The following is a 24,822-nucleotide window of genomic DNA, read 5'->3' on the forward strand; positions in this document are numbered from 1 at the left end:
GGTGTGTGCGTCAGAAAAAACTATGGCCAAACCGAGCAGACGCACGCTTGATGGGCTTTGAGACGGAAAGCAATAAAACAGCGATTTTTACCTGCAAATTAATCAGAAAAACAGAAGATTACTTACATATACTTACCATGGGTCGCAAGACCAAAATACTGAGGGCGGACAAGCCCACGGAGAGCAGAAACATTCCAAGAATTCCTCTGTCAGGAGCCTGGAGCTTGTGGGCCCAGGATGGCCGCCGACACTGATGGCTACTTTGACTTCTCTGAGGAGATACTACAGAGCAGGGTAGCGGTGGATCTACTACCGCCACTACAGTCCTTACCAGTCCCACGAGGCTCAGGCTCGACGCCTGTAACGGCTGCCACACTGAAAGAGATGTTGAATGATCTCCAGAAGACAATACAGGCTGATGTAGCTTCGCTCGGGCCGACCTCTCAGGCATGGTGGGGCGTCTCACAACACTGGAGACAGCGTCGGAAAGCCAAACTCAGAAAATCGAGACCTTGGAAACAGAGGTTGAAAAAGCAACACGCTGCAAGACGTAGTGGTATGTTTCCACACTCTCAGGGACAAAATGGCGGTGGGGGGAGCCTTGCCCCATTCATTCGAAAACATGAGACTCAATCTATGCTGATCTCACGGGAGACACCATGCAGTGGAGGAAATCCCTGCAGCCCTTCACAACCCAGCTCAGAGCCAATTACATCAACTACCGGTGGCGGTCACCGCGGATACTCCAAATACAGCGGGGAGATGCTACCTACTCGGTGCAAAACCTACAACAAGCGGCTAACATACTGGAAACCCTGGGCCTCCCAAGGGACTCTCTGTCATTGACCACAATGAGAGCGACCTCTACAGTGCAGCATCTGCGGGACCTGATACAGGTTGCCCCGTCTAAACCACCAAAGGTATGCTCCGATGCACCGACATTGGCCTCTACACGAAGCACTGGGCACACTTTCTGGATACCAGAACGTTATCCTTAACCAGCCTAAATTTCTGAACGGTTTCTAGTTCATTGGTGTTTATCAACCATTTTTGTTCTTGCAAGCATGTACAGTTTCGGATAGATTGTTATACCACTATGTTAGCGGAGCTAGTCCACAGCCATGGCTGTTCCCAACCCCCGCCTCTGCAACCTAACGTACCATGACCGGCAGAGAAATACAGAGGCATAAAACACCCCTAAGGCTATCAGCCTGACATCTTACAAATCCGCACGGCCACTGATAACAGAGACCAGGCTATAACTCAAGCACCTAGTCTCAACGTCTAGCCTATAGCGCATAACAACCTCAAGCTAGGATAGTACCTACTTTTTTACTCTCCTCGAGACACCCATTAAATTTTTAATTGGGCTTATGACCTCATGCCTGGAGCCCCCCTGCCCAAGTGATTACATACAAACGGCCAAGAACTCCATCAGCGGGGACCGTTATCTCACATGTGAGAAACACCCAAATCACAGACCATAAACATCTCATCCACCTATACTAGATTATAGTGATTACTCAAACCCACAAAACCCTTAGCTCACAGGTCAGCCTATTACCTTGTGATAAGTTTACAGAAAAGTTATTTTCTGTCTGAAAATGTTTATATGTACACAATGATCTGTCCCTCTCATATCGATGAGCTGGGATTAAATAAAGAATAAAAAAAAAAACAAAAAAAAAAACAACAACCTGTACTTTGACTCATGCATATATTAGGACAGCATTATAATTTCAATACAGATTCTATCTTCCTGACTAATTCAGCAGCACTTTAACTTGTACTTCTTACATAGGTCTCTGTTATTTGATGATGGATGTCCATATCACCCAGCCCAAGGCTCAGCTCCCCACTGTCTGTGATCACTGCGCAGTAGGTAGCTGTTTTCTGACCTTTCATCTGTTCCACACCGCGCATGTCCTGTAACACAAATAGCGTTTTTCCACTCAGTGTGTCATCTACAAAGTGAAAATGTCTTTGCATTGAAAACAATTGTTATGAATTAGGTTGTTCATTTTCATTTTATTATTTTTATTGATAACATTTTGCAATCCAAAAAAGGAATACAAAAATAAGAGAGAAAACAAGCAAACTGAAAAACAGAAAAACAGACTGTAAAATAAGCTGTAACATGAAACAACGATTAATACGGTTAAATAGAAGTCTGGGACAAAAAAATAAGTAATGGGGGAGAAAGGAGAATTCATAAACTCAATGCAAATGTGACATGGCAAATAGGTCACTAGAAATACACAGGGATGTGGACATTATACTGCCCAATGCAGTATGCAGTTGCAGGTACTAGGCAGATAGTTTTAAAAATTATTTGCAATGGGCAAGTGGCAAGGCTGCCCTGAGGGGAATGGTGCCAAGGGTGAGAGTGTAAGGCCTACACCTCCTGCAGGTGCAGACCATAGTAGTCACTCCCACACAGTGAGTCAGATCGCAGCCAACAGAATTCCCAGCATGCACTCTGACTCAATGAATCCTGGGACTGTAAGGGAGTGATAAATGAGTTCTGCACACATTGTATAGAGCCAGCACACACACCTTTCATACAGCTAGCACACGCGACACACACATTACATGCAACCAACACACACAACAATCTGTGATTGGACTGATTTTCCAGCTCAGACTGCATGTGCACATTTTAAAGGGATAGAGTCGGGGTAAAAATGGAAGGGAGAATAAAAGATTTGAAATTAAATGCGGGCAGGCAGGGAAGGATGAATAAATGATTGTAAGGAGGAAGAAGGGTAGGTGCATGCTGACAACAGACATAATATATGCACAGTATTGACATTTGGCAACCTGCACACAAGTGCCAATATCTTTGTATGTGCAGCGTTTCAAGCTGACTTACAGATTCCTACTACCATGACCACTTCAAATCACTGAAGACATCATGGTGGTTGGAGTAACTCTATAAGGAAGTATTTTTCTGCACTGAGGGGTGTGGCTACTGAAGCAGGCTTATGATGCAGCACTTTCCAAAACATTATTTTTCTTTGTGCGAAAACTATAAAGGGGAGGGATCTGAGAAGCAGCTCTCCTGTCCTACATACTTACCAACACCGGACCACCAGGCCTGGCTTTGTGCCCCCCTCCTTCACCAAAGGTAAGATAAATACAGTATATTAAAAATGTTTGCTAAACAATTTGCTAAATGTTATTAGTCTATTTATATTTTATTTGTTAAAGGGAAACTTTACTTTGTACATCCTTTCAGCCTGTCATGGCTGACACCTGTCCAAGGGTGCCTGCTGCGTCCTGGAGGCAGCTCACGGAGGGCTCAGAAGCCCGCTCCTTCCTCACTCCCTCTTCTCTCTGATGTCAGCCGGCCTCAACTTAGGATGTGCGCAACATTTGTTAAAGGAGGGAATAAAGAGGTAGAGGGGAGGGACTGAGGAAAAGCCAAGATGATGCCCAGTCTCATCCCCTCTTTTAAAGTCTTTGGGGACTCTGTCTGCATGGAGTAGGAACCAGTCACAGACCCCCTCTGACTATAAATAGCCAAGCACTGCACTTGGTCTTGTTTATTTGTTTGTTCTGGTGCTCGCCCTAGTCTCTTGGTGTCCTGGTTCCTTATCCCTGATTCTCATTTCCAGTTCTTGTTCATGGTCCATAATGGGTTAATTTTCCTTATCCCTGGACAATCCATAGCAGATAACAATCTGGTAATATCAACATTAAACATCTGATAAAAGGGGGAAAAAAAGGCAACCAAATTCTAAACGGCAGAATTTATGGAAACTTTCCTAAATGGAAATCAATAAGGCTCTTCTCACGTAGTACTTAAGATAGGTAGGAGGGCAGAGAACAAAATGTCTCTGATGTATCTATCCAATGCCCTCAACAAATGGCTAGACCATGGCTGTGCAAAAAGACCTCAGATGCTGTAGAACCACAATTGCCACAATGACTCACCAACCTTCAAAATGGCAAAGCACCTCTTGTGGACACCCCCCTCCCCCCCCCCCCACAATCCAACAATGCATTGCAACTATAGAAAGTAACAAAATTATGAAATCATGGCTAGGAAAACAAACGGTAACGGCCCCCATTGGTCCGAATCCTGAAAGTTATGGGACCAACATAGACCGACCACATAGGACACGCAAATATGAACCAATTACTGCAATATGCCTCATGTCTAGGGGCACGAAACGCCTTGTCCACCCTACTTCTCGAAGACGAGCCATACCCAACAAGGTAGCTCACGCAATACAACTGAACCACCGCTAACTCTCCAACCACTGCTTCCATGACCCATCTCCCTCCCCCTACTCACTTCACCATGATATCACGCAAAACTGCCGCCCCCCCCCCCCCCCGGGTCCCAAATCCCCAACTGCCAAACGCACTACCCGCAAAACCACTCATGAAATGCCACAACCATCGAAGGACCGCAACGAGGCTAGGCAAACACTTACAAACCACGAGTTACATGCATTCCTACATATACAAAAACGCAAACATGGGGAAATGAGATGGATAATCGCTTTAACTCAATGCCTCGCTAAACATGCCTCTTTCCCACTACCAAACACAGGCACATACAGAAGAAAATTAAGAGAGCAACACATCAGTGGAAATGTAGGGCTCCCCTACTTCCCTTCCCCTTTCTCTTCTGTACCCTCCCTGAACCTCAAGAATGTTGAAAACGTAATAATATTGCTTGTTCCCCTCCCCCTTTCTCTTCTGTACCCCCTTAAAAAAATGAAAACAATAAAAATTGTCAAATTAAAAAAAAATAAAAAATAAAAAATGGCAAAGCACCATTGAAGCAGCTCATCTCAACAACAACCAAGAATCCAACACCTGCTTACTCCTGGGCAAGACCATAAATCTCAATTATACAGACATGATAGATAGAAGACATTATAAGGACATAAAATATTAATCAAAGAAAATGGCAGGAGAAACAGATCTTCATAACCAGGTCGAGAAATGAATTTCCACTTCGCCTGCTATAAGAATAAGAGCTCTGATGAAGTGCCTCTAGGGAACATAACACATCAGACTTTGTGCTCTCCCTTGTATGTGCCAATCATGCAGTGAATTTAACTAATAAAAGGTATATATATATATTTTATTGTAACTATCCCAGTGAATTGAAGTATTTTAGGAGCAGTCGTGGAACCTGCCTTTATGGTGCTTTGTTGTTTTTATGCTAGATGTACTTATCTCCAGCTGTTTTACTACTGCAGAAGGTAAGACAAATGGGAGAATATTAAGAGCATAAAAACAGACTAATAAATGGTTAACACGTCAAGTACATTTTTGTAACCCAAAGGAAAAAACATTAACACAAAGTAAACATTCTAATTATGCAACTACATGCAAATTTAAACTTTTTTTGCGGTTCCTTTTTTTTTTTTTTTTAAATTTAAGATTTTTATTTTTGCAATTGAAATATAGAACAGTAAAATGTGTCACAATATGCATTTCCATATATTGGGTACATTACAGTAGATGACACAGTAATTGAGTTTCACAATATAGACTTTCATGGAATGAATACAATACAGTAGATGACACAGTAATTGAGTTTCAAAACAGAGTAAGTGAGTAAGCTAACTGATAAACTGTCATGGCAAGGTAGTTACTCAACACTTATTCAAGTTGGTCAACTAAAAACCAAAATCTAAAACAATATTCAAAATTCAACCAAGTAGAATTAACAGGAAATAACCTGACGAAGAGGATAGGCGCAGTTGTTGCAGTGTTGCTAGTTATGGCGGGAATTAATTAAGTAATTCAATGAGACCGTATGTATGAAATCACAAGTTAGATTCGAGCATTGCATTAAATGTGTGTGTAGTCTTACTGAGCTAGTAGATTGACGTGAGACTGTATTTAAGGTGGGTATTCGGATGTTGAACGACATGAGTTACGTGGGGGGAGGGAGGGATTTGCTGTTCCTTTTATGTCATTTATAATGCCCCATTGGACACTAGTAACGTCCACCTGTTCCAAAACCTATAAAATAAGAATAAACTTACCAGGAAACCAGCATCAGACATATTCTTCTCTATTTTATCACACTGTATTACTTCTTCTATCTCGGAGGTTCAATCAAATGCTTCTAATAGAGAAGCATTTGAACTGATTAACCTCTAGACTCCTCTCCTAACTTTGCAACCTAGTTCCTAAATACAATTGTTTTTTTATTCACTATGTATGCACATGTGGTAGCGGTACCCATTGTCATGATGAAGGCATAGAACCAACTACGCAATCACCCCATTGATCCTGATACACGTATGACATTGACAGAGCACGAGTTTTGGAATGGGCAGGATCACCGCAAGTGTTGGCATTTTGTCTTCTAAATAAGGTGTAATTTTTTATAGAGCAGTGATTCACAAACCAGTCCTCTAGGCCCACCAACAGTCCAGGTTTTCTCAGTACCTCCATTGAAATAAGAAAGTGAAATACATAAATCATGGATTGTTGGTGGGCCATGAGAACTAGTTTGGGAACCACTGTTCTAGAGTATTGACCCTTTGAGAAAAGCTTATTCAAACAAAATGTTAGGGTGCAGTGCCTCCTTGGTATGTTACACTTTATACTTATATTTTCTGACTATATGACTGTTACTATAGAATGTACTATGGGAAAGCAATATTCTGGCATAAATGTATTTGCTAGTGATACCTGTTAGTCTATGCCAGTGATGGCAAATCTATGGCATACTGGGCCCTCTCTGTGGGCACGCGGCCATAGGTCGCCGGGGGAGGGGGCCGCTGGTGCCGGTCGGCTGCAATGCAGAGTAGGCACCCTTTGCCCAAAATGGCAGGCACCTACTCTGCTTTCGAGTCGGGAGGACCCGGAAGCAGGGGAGGGATCTGAGAAGCAGCTCTCCTGTCCTACATACTTACCAACACCGGACCACCAGGCCTGGCTTTGTGCCCCCCTCCTTCACCAAAGGTAAGATAAAGGAGGGGAAAAGATTTTATTAATATATTTGCAACACCCCCCCCCCCCCCCACACACACACACACACGCCGCACCCCCCACACACACACACAGCACCCACCCCCCCCACACACACAACACCCCTCTCACACAGCATCCCCCCCCACACACACACAGCACCCTCCCTACATACACAGAGCACCCCACACACACACAGCACCCCCACAGACACACAGAACTACACACACACACAGAACTACACACACACACAGCACTCCGCACCCGTACAGAAAAACACATACACTGCACCCCTCAATGCAGTATGTGTGTATGTATTCAGCAGACTGTGTGTACTCAGAATTCTGTGTGTGTGTATACTCAGCATTCTGTGTGTGTGTTTGTGTATTCAGAAGTCTGTCTGTGTGTGTATTCAGCAGTCTGTCTGTGTATTTAGCGGACTGTATGTACGTATTCAGCAGTCTGTGTGTACGTATTCAGCAGTCTGTGTGTACGTATTCAGCAGTCTGTGTGTATGTTTGTGTGTGTATTCAGCAGACTGTGTGCATGTATGCAGTGGACTTTGTGTGTCAGTGTGTGTATGTATTCAGTAGTCGTGTTTGAATGTGTTCAGCAGTCTGTGTGCATGTATTTCATGTATGTATTGCATTTGTTGGAGATACTAATAAATATAAGCCTAACTTTATCTATAATTTACATTTTTATTCCTGTGAGTTGTGTTTAGGAAGGCCCCCTGTGCACTGCTTTGCCCAGGGGCCCATAATGTTGTTAAGATGGCACTGGTGGGTGGGTGAGATGGAGGGCTGCGAGGTCGCTGCTGTGAGGGGTGTGGGCGCGAGAGAGCACTGACTTACGTGCTGTTCCAGCACTGCTCCCTCTGCTGATGCCGCAGGGAGACAGATAATGACATCAATCAGGCGCCCACACCCCCTCACAGCAGTGGGAAAGACTCGGATCCACCAGGTAGGGAGCCTGGGTGGACTTCAAACCCCCACCCGCACCAAAAAAATCATTTAAGTGCTAGGAGGCAGAGGGGGATATACTGGGGGAGAGGGGAGGGGGGAGTATGCTGGGGTAGTGAAGAAAAGATGCTGACGGGAGAGAAGGGGAAAATATTGGGGAGAGAAGTGGAGATACTGCAGGAAGAGAAGAGAGATGCTGGGGGGAGAGAAGAGGAGATGCTGGGTGGAGAGGAGATGCTGTGGGTAGAGAAGGGAAGATGCTTGGAGGGAGAGAAGAGGAGAATTAGTTTGGACAACTGTATGAGTTGTTTTTTCTAAACTTAAACCTCAGTATTCAGGTTTAATTGCCGTGTTGGCACTTTGAGGGAAAAAAAAAAGGCATGTATTGCGGTTTGGGCACTCGGGCTCAAAAAGGTTTACCATCACTGGTCTATGCTATAGGGTTTAAGTGTATATTGGACTACATATTTTATATTTTGTGACACTAATAAAGAAATATTTTCATAATACTGTGGTGTGCAACAATCTTTTTTTTCAGTGGACAAGATTATCCAGGAATCACTTCCACTTCTGTAAATGTTCACACAAAAAATTTAAAATGAAAACTTACCATATGACCACAATACTGGATGAGTGATTCTGCGTGTTCATCTTGTCCCAACGCTGAGATAAACAGTGGCTTCTCACCCAGGCGGCTTAGACAATCTGGAGATAAAGAAACACTATTATAATGATTATACATAAGTAATGGGCTTGACTAGTTTGTCTAAAAAAATAATTTAAAAAAATAACACATTTAGGGGTGGAGCTACAGGTTGACTGACAAGACGTGTTCGTCTTGAGATCCATTTGCAAACAATTCTAACTTAGCCAAGTCAAATTAAATGATGTTCTTGTTGCAGGGTGGGTGTAGATTTGGGCCTAAGGAACGGAGATACACAGTTATTTAAAGGAATTTACAGCTAGGAGTGGCAAGCAGGGTGATGAATGATGACCTACAAGTTTATATATAAATGATAAGACAGGAAGTAACCACACTATTGGGCTACCCCATATTTTAGCATGCATCAATGTGTTAATCGCCGTCTGGAACGCCAGGCCATGGAAACTTCAAAAGGCTGATATTGTATATACTTTCTTTGCATTTTTTATGTTTTTATTTCTCATACACAAGGGCTATCAAGCGTATATTTAAGCATATCTTAGCCTTTACACCTTTAGAGCGAGCGTTGTGCAGATACCATGCTCAGTTTGCTTCCTTTTCAACCCCAGGCATTTAACTATACTTAGAATTACTCCCTGTTTCATTGTTACTCATATATCACTGTGGTATTACACTATGGTTAATACATGGCTATTAAGATTCTATTTCTGCATACCCTAGCCTGCTCACCTTTAATCTAGATACCACACTCGGTTTTCTTAACTTAAATACCCCCAATCATTAAGTCATACTCCACTTTAGAGCAAGTGCTGTGCAGATACTAAACTTAGAGTGCTTGGGGGGCAGGGCCTGACAGCCAAGATGGCCGGTCGCACACTTCGAGAGCTCTCTCACTACGGAGCATAACCACGCTGATTTTGACCGACACGGTAACCACAGCGGCCCACGGTGCTTGAAAACGGACCCAGCGCAACCTCACGAACAAAACGATACCAGTCCGGCACCGGAGGGACACTGAAATGCCTACAACGGCCATATGGCCTAAACAGGTGCGGAGCCTGAGGCCCGGGGGAGGCGGCCGATCCCCTGGCGCAGAATGCGCTCACGATCCAGACTTCACCTCAGCCCTGCTACCCCCCCCCCTTTGGACCGGCGGGGGTCATCCCGGTCCTCGCAGGGGTCAGACCAAGCGACACCACCCACAACTAAGCGAGACCGACTAGGCCTCACTAGACTGGAGGCACAGACGCAACCCAAGACCAAACACACACTCATTGAGCCACCCAGGGATGCCCTGGAGTTCCTCCACCAGCTAAGCACACGCCTGTGGAGGGGGCACAACACCCAGAGGCAGCCCTACAAGCGAGAGATAAGAGAGCTGGCAGCCTGGATCCGCCCAGCTACACGGCGCCGTATGTGGGTGATCCCCCCACGGAAAGCAAAGGCGGCCTCCCAACGGAAACATTGCTAAGCATCGTCTGGGCCCACGAGTTCACCGGAACCCAGCACTCACGTCCCCACACCCAAGAATAACCCCCGCCAGACTGTCCGACATGTCTGCCACCCGGCGGCACCAGCAGACCCTGACAGAGTTCTACAGCTGGGTCCCACATGGAGCCAAAGTGAGGCCTCACCAAACCAGGTCGGAGAACACGGGGCGGAGGCAGGACCCGACCCAAGCAAGCTCCGGAGCAGATCCCGGACAACCCGCCAAACGCACCTAGTCACCGAAGGGGCCACACGCTCTTCTTCCGAGCTGGGGGTTCGTCAAGAGGTAACCCTCCCTCGCCACCCATACACCCGAGGGGACAGCCGAGCACTGGCAACTCCTTGGGCCCACGACCCTGTTGATGGGGTCAATGGACATGTGGCTAGAAACCCTACTAAGGCCTCGGGCCGAAGACACACGGTCCCCAGACACCAAACACCCAGAAAAGGCTGGCGGAGAGTAGGGAATCAGGAGAATCCGGGCAGACACGATGCTGAGAGCACCGCGCCGGGCCACGGGGTGGCTTGCCTCCAGAAGGACCCTAGCGGTATCGGGTGAGGTGTCTCAACAACCCACACCCCAGCCACCAGCCTAGTCACCGAACTGGATTTGGAATGATTTAACGCTGTTGTACTTGTGTGGCCACTTAGAGTCGCCAACCTTACCTTTAATCTGACTCAGTTTAATTCCTTACTTTGGTTTATGCCTATATTGTTTAGCTTGATTAGCTTGTCTAGCCTGTCATAATGGTACTACTGGGAACAATGTTGCTAGGGGTGAAACTACTGTTATTTCAGTGTGGTCCCACTCAACTGGGTTAAACGACCCTTCCCTGTTTAGCTTGCTTAGCTTGTTTAGTCTGTGATAATAGTGTTCCTGGTAACGATGCTGCTAGAGCTCTAGTTCTACCGCCATGGCCACATTTAACTTACTCACACAAACCTTTGTTGATTGGCTTGCCTAGCTGTCTGGCCTGTAATACTAATGCTACTGGCAATGAAAAGGCTTGTCATATTCTTACTGTTATATCAGCGAGGTCACATTTAACCTAGGCCAACATGCCTGTCTTGTTTAGCTGGTCTGACCTGTAATAATGACTCTCCTGGTAATGCTGTTGCTTGGGATAACACTACTGATCTACCAGCGAATACGACTGCCAGCTCAGTTAATATCCATTTTTTACTGACCGTTTAACTTGTTATTATAATTGTACTTCACTCTATTAATATAAAATGAGACCGACGCTCGTAGGAGATGTTTTCTTATGTTATCTTGCTCCCACTCTGTACAAAACGCATTCTCCCTTCTTTATTCTGTACCCGGTAATCTTAATGTCTCAATAAAAGAAAGATTGACAAAAAAAAAAACTTAGAGTGCTTGCTTTCATACATCACTTGTATACTCAAATAATTATTCTTATAAGTACTCACTACTTCCTTGTTAGAGATATGCCAATGTGGTACTACTCTGTGTTTGATAACCATACCATCTTAGGGATTCTTGCCTTCCACTTCTTTTAGTTCATGTACATTTTGTCATAGTACATAGGATGTCGCTACAAATATTATAAAATGGTGCTGTAATTTTGACATGTGCTGACAACCTTTCATGACATGCATGTTTTTGCGGTAATGTCTTTACAATCTTGTTGTACTTTATATGCACTGCACAGAATGGGATTCTGGGACATGTAGTTAAGGACTCCAAGAATCAGTCTTTAAAAGGTCAACAGCCAAGGAGGTCAGTCTCTTGGGCTCTCTTTCTCTCTTTTGGGGAGGACAGCGCAGCAAAGCAGAGGTGCCATGGTGAACTGATAGAGACTGTCCCAGACTACCAAAGATGAAGGTGCAAGTAGAAGTAGAGGTAGAAATGAAATCCAAAGAAGTAGAAGTAGACTTAATTTAAATGTTTTGCCCTTTTACTATGTATCTTTTGGTTTTGGATTGGATATGGTTATATTGTGTATTTCGTATATCCTTTTAAAATCTGTAAAAGTATGCTAAATCAATATTAACAATACATTTATTTTATACACTTATATTTGTGTCTTATTTGTCACACATTCCTTAAAAGAATAACCTTGTAAGAGGGTCATAATTTCTTACACTCTGGAGCTTTGTGCCAGATCAGGGGCTAGTCTTAACTTTCTCCGCTAAACTTTGTATCTCCACCTAATTTGAGGTAGCCACATCCGATTTGGGCTGTTTTAGACAGTATGGGCGCTCTAGAGAAACTTGTCCGGGGATGGCACTGTTGTGGGGACGTGGGCACAGTAAACATGTTTTATTGTTGTTTATTTAAAACACGGTGCTGAGATGTCCGGACGATAGTCAGTTTTACCTGTATTGTGGAAAGCGATAATAGCCCATCATGCCCGAATCAGCCAAGTACGCTCCAGCTCCTAAGAAAGGCTCCAAGAAAGCTGTGACCAAGACTCAGATTACCAGCTCAGACACAGACACCAAGTAGCTGGGTATGTCGCAATGTTCTCCCTGGGGACCTCCTGTGGAGTCCCCAGGTATGTAAGGTGAAAATTTTGCCTCAGTAAACAGTTAATTTTCATCCTTCACTAATTCTTAACTAGTGCTTGGGTGAGACAGCAGTACTCTCTGCAAAAGAGCATAATCACTCTGGAGCTTCTAAACCAGGGAAGGAGACAAGCTAGGTGGAAGCAACCCAGCTTCTCATGGATATACCGCCACACATTTTAAATTAATGTCGGTTTTGTGAATGTCTACTTATATTTTCAGTCATTGGTGTAGGAACCAAACAAAATTGGGGGAGGAGGGGGATACATTAAATTATGCAATTTTCTATAGGTAAAATAAAATAAATATTGGTCTGATTTAGGGTACCTAACCTCACCTTTTATTATACATAAATATCAAATGTTGTCACAAAAAAATTATTTCTGTCTGAAATTGTTTTAAAAGCTATATGGAGGGGGGCGGAGCCTGGCTTCTGGGCTGCATGGACGTGCTGCTACAGAGCTCCTGAACGCAATGGCACAATTTGGGGCAAAAGCCCCAAAAAACAAGCACGTACAGCACCTGGAGGGTGATAGAAACGTGGGGGACACCCGGACAAAGCGAAGGATACCAGCCGTTAACCCACTGCCTACCGGGAACCGGCACCAGCAACTTGAGGCCTACTTGAGACCCTGTAGGGGAGAGGCGGCCGCTCTCCTCGCGGGGAACCCAGTGCATGGAACCCCCACGCTACTCACCTCCTACCCCCCCCCCTTTGGACCGGCGGGGGTCATCCCGGTCTGCAAAGGGTGTTCGCATCCACCAGCTATACGGGGAAGCGAGGCGGAGATAAAGCAACGCCAGCACCCACACAGCTCCTCCAAGATGGCGACAGCCGACACGCTGACTGCAAATAATGAGCTACAGCTAAAGTTGATCCGACGAGACACAGCTCGGCGCCTGAACGCGATATTCAGCCGTTTCTGGGCACAACTCAACGACCGCATAAGAGCAGCACAAAGCACTCAGGAACCTGCACAGACGGCGGGTAAGAGAGGCAGCTGGCGGCAGGGGCAGGGAGGGGAACCCTCGGGCATAGCGACAGGCAACCCACACACCCCCACACCACAGAGCCCACCCGGGCTGAAGGCCAAAAGGGAGAAACCCCGGACGCATCGTCCACAGGCAAGGAGGCGTTATCGCCGCAAGCGGCCAAAGACCAGCAGGCCCTCCATTGCCCCCGAGAGGGGAAGCAACTCAAGCTCCAGTAGTCTTCGAGTTCGTGGCACCGAGATGCAGGCCTACAAAACAGCCTGGGGCTGGAAGGATGTCACCACACTGCGCACTGCCACCGCGGCCTTCAACATCACACCAACCACCACTCACTGTCCCACAAGAGAAGGCATCGGCTGATAGAGACTATCACTGAACCAAGTGTATGGCGGCAGCCTGCAGAATCCCAATGACGAACCCAAGGTGCCTTTACCACGACCACTTACCAAGCATATGGACTGTACCGGGCAGCAGGACACTCTAGAGTCACTTGAGTATACCCCAGACAACAATGAACACTTATTATGGGACTCATCCAAGGCTAACTAGTTTCTTGGAAAATATTATGTTTTGCACTGCTAGCTAGTCTCTCCCCAAATTGTTAAGGAGCTCAGCTGAATATAGCTGTGTCTGCTAAAAATGACCCTGCTAGTTGAAATCTTTATGTATGCCTATATTAACCCTTCTGCTCCTAAGGAACGCTACATGTCTTAATGTTCTAAGCCTGTAACTAACCAGCTTGTATTTAGCTTCTATACACCTTTAAAAAATTGTGCGACACTCAGAATGCCATGTAACTGTTAACTAATAATTGTTTACAAATTGCATGTGATTACTATTGTGGCATTGCTAACATGCATATGTTCTTTCGTGCACAACAAAAATAAAGAATATAAAAAAAAAAAAAAAAAAAAAAAAAAGCTATATGGAGATAACTAATTCCTTTAAAATATGTTTTGTTTTTCTTATATTTTTTAAGCAGCAACGCCATTAGATACCCTCCCCCATAATAAGAGTATCTGGTGGAGATTCATTCCCCCTGCTCCCAACATCCATGTTTTCAACCAATCAGAATTCAGATAGAATCTATTTCATGATTAGTGATCAGAAATTGCACAGCAGGGGATAAAAATATTACAATTTTCTGTTTCTAAGAAAATAAAAATGTTCTAAAGCAATTGAAGGCAAAGGCATACAAGTAATCACTGTAAAACAACAAACAAAAAACAACCATATGCATTTACTAAAATTTGCACACATCTTCTGGACCCTAAAACCATTCCATTTATTAGCTGTGGAACTAGCCTAAGCAGTTAATGAAGACACACCCTGTTTGTCCACCATTTACTTTGCTAATGATGAACATTGTTTAATCAAATGAAACACTGAGATAAATACCCATTTGCAAAATTCTCATAAACATGGGTGACTTCATTGGGATTTAAAAATTTGTATCCAAAAACAAAATGTTCATGCTTTAGGGCTGTATTAGTTGAGGCGACATTTTTAATTATGCGCCCTTAAAAAAGAGACTTGCTATGTAATGCTATTGTAGACTAAAACTCTCATGGACTGGGTTTTTGCACCATAAGAACATCAGTAAAATTAAGTGGTGTTGATGCTTAGAAAGACCCTTCGCAGTAAAAAAAAATTAAAAATTATAATAGTAATTTTTAACAATTTTACATAATATATTGTGCTTTACATAAGGAGGAATAACCACTTAAAGGAATATTATACGATTTTGTATACAAATATGTATTCCTGACCCAGTAGTGTTAAAAATACCATTTAGGGGGCGGGGCTTGACCGGCATGGCGGACGGTCGCAGCATGCAGGAGCTCCCTACTAACCTACGATGTCAAGCGATTTGCTGGGACTCCTGCCGCTCACATCATGCTCCAAACGGGTACCCATCTGCCGCAGACGTCGGCTGGAAAGTCCCGAAGCGGAAAGCCGAGACGCTGACAGGAAAAAGCCGGGTGGAACAGCTGCGGCCTAGCGGGGGCTGCGGGCGGGAGAATCGGCCGATCTCCCGTCCCTCTCCTCCCCTACTAACGGGTCCTCACAAAGTCCCGTTCCCCCCCCACAGAGCCGGGGGGGATATCCCGGTCCACCGCACACAGCATGGGACTACATCCAACCCATATACGGGAGCCCAGACCGGCAGCAAGACAGCTGGGGGAACGCCGGCCACGTGGAAGCCTGAGGGGGCACGGAGCGAGCTGGGATATGAGGCGAGAATGGACAGAATTCTCCAAAGCTTTTGGCGCAAACTGGAGGTACTAATGTCCCGTCCAGCCCAGACCCACCTGAGGGCCGAGGCCTCACACCACCAACGGCCTGATTCACGGCGACTCAGCGAGCAACCTCTCACTCACAGACCTCATACATGGCAGTGGCATGACACACGCCAGGCTAAGGCGGACGGCGAGAAGGGACAACTGCGACCCCACAAGCCAAAGGTGCCTCAAACTCGAACCAATAGGCCTAACTCAGCCAGCAGTGTCCCAGTCAGGCCCAAAGTCTCACCTCAAGGCCCAAAGCTTCACCTGCAACAGCGGGGGCGAAGTACTGTCACACTGCGACAAACCGCCCGACTACTCACTCACTTACCAGAAGCCTCTACCATAGGCCGTCTACAACGCCTTCCCAGGCTGAAGACCGCATGGAGTCCGACTCCAAGACACCAACCACACCGCCGGAGGCTCGCCCGCCGCAGGCGGCGGCAGAACACCCGAGCCCAGCATGGCGCCCGACGAAGGGACGACCCGGCCTCTCTGAGTAACCGTGTCGGTGGGAAACTGGTGAAGGCCTTCATAATGACCTGGGGCCGGCCGACGGCCGACGCCAACTCGCACCATGCCGTACCCCGGTGGCTCATTCTTCACGACGGTGCCAACTTCCCCACCGTGCCCAGCAGAGGTATTGGCTGAACAGACCCCACTAACTGGCGGCCCCACCATCACGACTCTTAGCTGATAGCCGCAGGGCTCTAGCCTGAATGACCCCCATGGACTCTCCTTACTGGACTCCCACTTGTGCATATGCCTCCCATTTTGCCTACTCGTATGACTTTATGTTGTTATTATTATTTTATTTTAAGCTCTGATACTACTAAAAAGTTTGACGTTAATGTGACGAATGTTAAAGCGACAAAAGTTAGAGCGACAAAGCGACAAATGTTAGAGCGACAACTATTAGAGTGACAAATGTTAGAGCGACAAATGTTAGAGCGACAAAAGTTAGAGCGACAAAAGTTAGAGCGACAAATGTTAGAGCGACAAATCTTAAAGCTACACGGGTTACAGCGACACATGTTACAGCGACACATGTTAAAGCGACTACGGACAAAGCGACGAATGTTAAAGAGACAAATGTTAAAGCGACGAATGTTAAAGCGACGAATGTAAAAGCGACAAATGTAAAAGCGACAAATGTAAAAGCGACAAATGTTAGAGCGACAAATGTTAGAGCGACAAAAGTTAAAGCGACAAATGTTAAAGCGACAAATGATATCTGATCTCAACAAATACACATACTCTTTGCTATGGTAATTAGTCTGCATGCTACCATTCGGATCATATGATCCGTATCTTGTACTCTCAGCACTAGGCCAACGACAAAATATTAAATAACAAATAACCTGTTTAGCTTGTATAATACTACTGTTGTACCGTTTATAAAATGAGGCTGCTATTCTAGGGATTACATGTAACCATTGTACAATCAGTTATACATGTCTTGCGTCATTCATGCATTAACCCCTTGTTTTTCTTTCTGTACCGAACCATCTTATGCCTCAATAAAAACAAAGATTGACAAAAAAAAAAAATACCATTTAGGTGGCCGGCTTCCCTTGCCCCCCACATGTCTACTGGTGCTGGCCCCGTCCCCTTCGCTCAGATCATCAGAATTGACAATCTCAGCCAATCCAATGCTTTCCCATAGTAAAGTATTGGGAAATACTGCGAAAATTAGCATCTCCTCCTTGAAACAATGCATGTCTGTGAGGACAGTTAAATTTCTCCATGCAGAGCATGGAGACGCTGAACGCCAGTGCTGCACATTGCGCAGCAATGTCACAGGAAGCCCCCCTACTGGCAGTCTGAATGACTGCCACTAGGGGTGTTACTAGGGAGCAATGTATACATGTGAAAAGACAGTGTTTACATTAAAATGCCTACAGAGACTGACTACTATACGCACCAGAACAACTACATTAAGCTATAGCTGTTCTGGTGACTATAGTGTCCCTTTAAACTAGCTCACTCAAGATGCACATAGACTAAAATCAAGTGTGAGTGTTTTTAGCCTTCAGTTCAGTATAATGTCAGAGGGCATAACTGGAATTTAATGCATTAAATTCAAAAGCTGCATTCTTTCTACTATCTGCGTCAATCTATTTGGAGAATAATTGGATAGTCTATATAGACTGTATATTTGAAATTCTACTTTCATGGAAGAATATGTAGACTTACCTACCATTGCTGAAATGCACCAATGTTTATTGCAAGCAGATTATTGTGGCATATTAGGTGACCATAAATCTTAGCCCATCAAGCTTGCTCACCTGCCAAGTTCCTGCCAACACCTCCAAAAGACTGATGAACCTGTCCGGGATTGGTCTGACCACCGAACTGTAAAGTAAAAATCCCTGAGTCAGAAAGTTTAGTTCTACTTTGTTTGGTTAATTTCTACTTTGTTTTTTTCCTGTCCGTCTCAATCTCAAGCCGCGGTTACACAGCTCTCTTAATCTTCAAACTACACCTTTATAGCATGTTTCATACTTCAAAATTAGTGACCACTCTGAGAAAAAAAAGGGAAACATCACAGAGCTGCAGTCAGATCCACACATTTTCCAAGTACGAAGAAGGATACAGGAAGATGTGATATTAGCAAATGTAACAGTATAATATATAGATCACATTCGGTTCTTAATGAAAAGAAAGTTGTTTTTGCATGTCTGAAACATTTCAAAAGCACAGAACGCTCTCTAGTGGTGGATTGAATAGATGAGGAAAGGCATATACTGGAATGTCATTATTATTATTATTATTATTGCCATTTATATAGCGCCAACAGATTCCGTAGCGCTTTACAATATTTTGAGAGGGGGGGGATGTAACAATAAATAAGACAATTACAAGAAAACTTACAGGAATAATAGGTTGAAGGACCCTGCTCAAATGAGCTTACAGTCTATAGGAGGTGGGGTATTAGAAACATTAGGATAGGAAATATCAAGTAGGAGTGAAGCAGAGCTGGAGGAGAGAGCAAAGCACTATCCCATAGGGACAGGTATGTAAGGGAGAGATTACTCTGGGAGGCCATACGCTTTCCTGAAGAGATGGGATTTAAGGCCCTTCTTAAATGATTGAAGACTAGGGGAGAGTCTGATGGCAGTAGGCAAGTTATTCCATAGGAGAGGAGCCGCCCGTGAGAAGTCCTGCAAGCGTGAGTTGGCCGTACGGGTGCGAGCAGCGGTCAGGAGGTGGTCGCGGGCAGAGCGGAGGGTACGAGGAGGGGCATACCTCTGGATCAGTGAAGAGATATAAGAGGGGCTGGAATTGTTCAGTGCTTTAAATGTATGGGTTAGCACTTTGAATTGACTCCTATAGGATACAGGGAGCCAATGTAAGGACTGGCAGAGGGGCGAGGTGTGAGAGGACCGACTGGATAGGAAAATCAGTCTAGCTGCAGCATTCATTACAGACTGTAGCGGGGCAGTACGGCTTTTGGGGAGACCAATCAGGAGAGGGTTACAGTAATCCATGCGGGAAATTACTAGAGCATGGACAAGCTCCTTGGTAGCATCTTGCGTAAGAAAGGGGCGGATGCGGGCTATGTTTTTGAGTTGGAACCTACAGGACTTGGCAACAAACTGGATGTGAGACTCAAAGGTGAGACCAGAGTCAAGTATGACGCCAAGACAGCGCGCTTGTAGGGATGGACTCATGTGGATATCACTGACTTGAAGGGAGAGTGAGAGAGGAGGATCAGTATTAGGAGGAGGAAAGACAAGGAGTTCAGTTTTAGAGAGGTTAAGTTTGAGAAAGCGTGACGACATCCAGTCAGAGATGGAAGAGAGGCAAGCAGTGACACGTTGCAGGACGGCCGGGGAGAGGTCCGGTGAGGAGAGGTATATCTGAGTGTCATCAGCGTACAGGTGGTAGTTGAATCCAAAAGAGGCAATAAGTTTTCCAAGAGAGGCAGTATAAAGAGAAAATAGAAGGGGACCAAGGACAGAGCCTTGGGGAACTCCAACCGAGACAGGGCGAGGGGAGGAGGTATCCTTGGAAAAGGAGACACTAAATGAGCGTTGGGAGAGATAGGAGGAAAACCAAGAGAGGACAGAGTCACAGAGACCGAGTGATTGAAGAGTTTGAAGGAGGAGAGAATGATCAACTGTGTCAAAGGCAGCAGAGAGGTCAAGGAGAATTAATATGGAGTAGTGACCTTTGGATTTAGCGGAGATTAGGTCATTAGTCACTTTGATAAGAGCGGTCTCAGTAGAGTGGAGAGGGCGGAAGCCAGACTGAAGAGGGTCAAGGAGAGAGTTGGAATTAAGGAAGTGAGACACACGGGTAAAGACAAGTCTTTCCAAAAGCTTTGATGAGTAAGGGAGCAGGGATATGGGACGATAGTTCGAGGGGGAGGACGGGTCAAGAGATGGTTTTTTCAGGATAGGTATTACAGTGGCATGTTTAAGGTCAGCAGGAACAGTGCCAGAAGAGAGAGAGCAGTTAAAGATGTGTGTTAGGATAGGCACAAGACAAGGGGAGAGAGATCTGATGAGGTGAGATGGGACAGGATCAAGTGGGCAAGTGGTGGGGCGAGAGGAATGGAGAAGTGCAGCCACCTCTTGTTCAGTAGCTGGGGAGAAAGTCTGAAGGGTAGGGAAAGCATGATTTATGTGTGGTTGAGAAAGAGAACGGCAAGGAGGGGAGAATTGTTTCCTTAGCTGTTCAATCTTGTCAGTAAAGTAATATGCAAAGCTATCAGCTGTAAGGTTAGTTTGGGGGGTGGCCACAGCAGGGCGGAGAAGGGAATTAAAAGTGTCAAAGAGACGTCTGGGATTGCGGGAGCATGAACTAATGAGAGAGGAAAAGTAGGACTGTTTGGCGAGGGCAAGGGCTGCGCTGTACGAAAGCAACATGAATCTATAATGAAGATAGTCTGCCTGGGTGCGGGACTTCCTCCAGGAGCGTTCAGCACAGCGGGAGCAACTCTGCAGATAGCGTGTTGATTTATTATGCCAAGGTTGGGGTCGTGTTCTCCTCGTGGTGCATGTTTGGAGTGGGGCTGCAGTGTTCAAGGCAGATGTGAGGGTAGTGTTATATGTGGAGATGGCCAGTGAGGGACAGGAGAGGGAAGGGATGGATAGCAGTTGTGAATCAATGTCAGCCGACAGCTGCTGGAGGTCAATAGAGTTAAGGTTCCTCCTGAGCTGAGGGGGGTTAGGCTGAGGTTGTTGGGTGAGGGGGTAATTGAGAGCAAACGATAAGAGGTGGTGATCAGAGAGAGGAAATGGAGTATTGCAGATATTAGATAATGTACATGAATAGGAGAAAATAAGGTCGAGGGTATTGCCAGCTACATGAGTGGGAGAATTAGCCCACTGCAATAGTCCAAGGGAGGAAGTAATTGAAAGTAGTTTAGAGGCTGCTGGGGTTAAAGGTGGGTTAATGGGAATATTGAAGTCTCCAAGAATTAGGGATGGAATGTTGGAAGAGAGGAAGTAGGGTAGCCAGGCAGCAAAGTGGTCAAGGAAGAGGAGAGGGGAACCAGGGGGACGATAGATGACGGCAATGTTAGCAGAGAAGGGTTTGAAAAGGCGAATTGAATGAATTTCGAATGATGGGAAAGAGAGGGAAGGGGGGGTGGGCAGGGTTTTAAAGGAGCAGTGGGGTGAGAGAAGAAAACCTACACCGCCACCTTTAATCTCCGCTTGTCTTGGATTGTGGGTAAAGTGAAGACCACCAAAGGACAGTGAGGCAGGGGTAGCAGTATCCGAGGGAGAGAGCCATGTTTCTGTTAGTGCAAGTAGGTTTAGGGAGTGTGAGATAAATAGGTCATGGATGGAAGTAGATTTAAAGGTGCTGCACACAGAGCGTGCATTCCAGAGGGCAGCTTTAAAAGAGGAATTATAGTGAGAATTACATGGAATGGGTATTAGGTTGTAGTGGTTTCTGGTGTTTGAACCAGGTGGCTGAGTAGTGGAGGGACCAGGGTTTGGAGAGACATCACCTGCTGCTAGGAGTAGTAGGATGGAAAGGAAGAGAAGGTGCGAGTAAGATTTAAATGTTGGGGATGAGAGCTTGTATTTAAGGGATTTAGGAGGGGTGTGTGGAGAAAGGCTGGATAAATATGAGTAAAGTGCATGTGATGAATACAGAGATGAGGGGAGCAGAGAGGGAGCAATGAAGATGGTGTCATGCTTCATATGGATAGGAAATAGGAAATGTTGACTATGTTTAAATTTGCTTTGTACTCTAGACAATTCATACTTTGGTGAATAATTCGGACTGTCTTTTATTTTTGCTGCAAGTGTATTAAAAAACTGAAGAGATTGTCATGTACAATGGGCATTATTTTGTCCCAGTATTGCAGGGGTTAACCTGGTTATTCCTTGTCTTCCTGTGTCGCTGGCAGTAAATGAAACCTTCTGTCCACAGAGTATTGATGTATCTGTAAAAACTGACACCTCCACAGTGATTCCCCCCCCCAACCCCCAGCTGTATCTGTAGCTAGGATTCTGCCATGAATCTATAGGTGCCTAACAGATTAGAATCCAGTGCTCAGATAATAGAGTTGAATTCACATCAGCAATCTAAAGTATCATAAATTGGTCTTGTGATCGGGCTTTTCTGTGAAAACAAAGAAGGACTCACATGTAACTGAATGTATTGAATGTAACTTGTATTTACACATGTAACTGGATTTAAAGTGGACCTTTTATGAAAAAACAACTTACCTGAAAACTATTCCATACAAATTGAATATACCATATATATCATAAAGATACATGGTGAATTCAATGTAAAATATAAAGATTTACTTACTTTTCCTCAATTCCAGCTTCATGGCTGCTACTCTTCATGTAACACCCACCTCCTCCTGACGTCTTCTTTGATTTGCCCCACATGGGACGCATCCCCAAGCAGGGCAAATCTTGTCAGTGACGTTCGCATGCTGGCTTTGTTGCCAGCATGCCGGCGTCGGAACGCAGTGACGTCATGTCACTCCATTCCTTTGCTTCCTAGAAGCACTAGTAGGGAGTTTCCAAAGCAACCACAGCGTTTGCACTGTGGTTGTTATGTGAGGAGGGCAGCAAGACCTCCTGTGGACATACCAAAGCACTGACTGACAGCTGGGAGAAAAAAATATTTTTAAATAGGGAATTCTCCTAATCTATACATGTGCTAGCACAATGTGAGATAAAATCATATGCTCTATGAGCATAAGTTGTTTGGGGCAAAACAGGTGCCCTTTAAATTAGTTCCCACTTGCCTACTGTAAGGTTTTTAATGATAACTGTACTAGTGTATAGGTTCTGTGTTTTGTTTAAGTTCCATATCATTTCCACAACTGATTTTAGCATCTGTTTATTTTGGTTTTGTATGTCATTTTCCTTCATCTGCTTTTTGGAACTGTGTAACATTTCTTTTGTCTTTTTTTGTTATTAAAATAATAATAATCTAGTTCTGTCCTTGAGCTTTAGTATCTGGATTCACAAACCTGAGGAGGCAAATGCAATAGCATTTTCAAATTGCATAGCTATTGTGCTAAATTGTGGAAACCAATGCTTAACCATTTTATAAATTGCTTTGGTGTTGGCAAATATAAACATTATGACCTGTTTGTGTATCAGTGTGTGTATGTGTATCTGTGTGTCAAGGTGTGTATATCTGAGTGTGTGTACCTGTAGGTCTGTGGTAGAAGCTACAGGATGTTTAAGAAAAGTACTCACATGGTTAAAACTACTGTGCAACTATCTTGAACCAGGGTGCATGTGTGGAATGTCAGGAACGCCCACTATTAGATAACATATGTAAGAGATAAGCATTAATTTAATAATTGGATGTAACTATAGTAATGTAGGAGTAATTTTTGTATTCTTTGTATACGTATGGAATACGTCATTTGTGGTATATATTCTTTGTTCTCTTGTAAGCGCTCGTTCAGTCGGGTATTCTAAGACTATTGTCTGACTGTGACTTTGCAGCTGCAAAAACAATAAATAACCTTTGTTCTTCAACGACCTGTGTCTGGAGTGTTTGGAGTGTCCTTGCATCATCTCTGACCCGAGAATTCTTCCACATGTCAGCGTGTGTGCCTGTGTGCCAGTGTGTGTATCTGAGTGTGTATCTGTGTGTAAAAAGTACATGTATATCTGTATGTCAGTGTGTGTATCTGTGTATGTGTATGTGCCAGTGTCTGTATCTGTGTGTCAATGCATCTGTCAGTGTGTGGGCATGTGCCAATGTATGTATCTTTGTGCCAGTGTGTGTGTATTTGTTTGTCAGTGTGTTTATCTGTATGTGTATGTGTGTATCTGTGTGTCTGTGTGCGTGTTTCAGTGTGTATATGACTTTGTGTATGTGTCAGTGTGTTTCTGTTTGTTAATGTATATGTATATGTATATGTGGGTAAGTATGTATGTGGCAGTGTATGTGCAGACATCCCAGCAATCAAACACTAACACAACATGCAAACACACCCCTGCAAACACAAACATGAAATACAATGACACCCCTGAACTTCAAAATTATATATAAACAATCAAACACCAATACTACACACACGTACATCTACATTTAATATCCAACACTATACCCAAACACACCACTGCATGCAAATGCAGACATTACATACAAACACACCACTGTATTAAAATGCTAAAATGATGTACAAACACCAACTCTACACACAGAAGCACACCTGCTCCTAAGTACTACAATCTGTTTACTATCTGTAGAAATTAGTGTATATAGTAAAAAAAAAACATTTGGCAAAAAAAAAAATATTACACTCTGCTAATTAAAAGTTTGGGCTACTGTGAAAAAATGTTTTCTACAAAGTTGGGACACTATGTCAAAAGGTTCCACTGGAAAAATTAATTTGGAACCACTGTTCTAACCATATTTTTTTCCAATTTAATCTGTATTCCCCCTATGCCCTGCCCACAACATCTTTAATTTAATATCTTACAAGTTATTTTAGAATGTTTAGTCT

General features: G+C 44.5%; 1 protein-coding gene across 5 annotated transcripts in view; it reads right to left on the reverse strand.

Annotated features, from left to right (window-relative positions):
• The window catches only part of LOC134602585 (uncharacterized), a 128,992-nt gene that overhangs the window by 61,198 nt on the left and 42,972 nt on the right, over positions 1 to 24,822 (reverse strand). For all 5 annotated transcript variants that reach the window (XM_063447602.1, XM_063447601.1, XM_063447600.1 and 2 more), the window contains 3 exons: positions 18,158 to 18,224; positions 8,521 to 8,615; positions 1,798 to 1,926 (listed from right to left, as the gene is read on the reverse strand). In XM_063447602.1, the coding sequence (XP_063303672.1) occupies positions 1,798 to 1,926; positions 8,521 to 8,615; positions 18,158 to 18,224 (291 nt within the window). The remainder of the gene's footprint in view (positions 1 to 1,797; positions 1,927 to 8,520; positions 8,616 to 18,157; positions 18,225 to 24,822) is intronic.

The sequence above is a fragment of the Pelobates fuscus genome, chromosome 3 (genome assembly GCF_036172605.1).
Source record: "Pelobates fuscus isolate aPelFus1 chromosome 3, aPelFus1.pri, whole genome shotgun sequence".
NCBI lineage: Eukaryota > Metazoa > Chordata > Amphibia > Anura > Pelobatidae > Pelobates > Pelobates fuscus.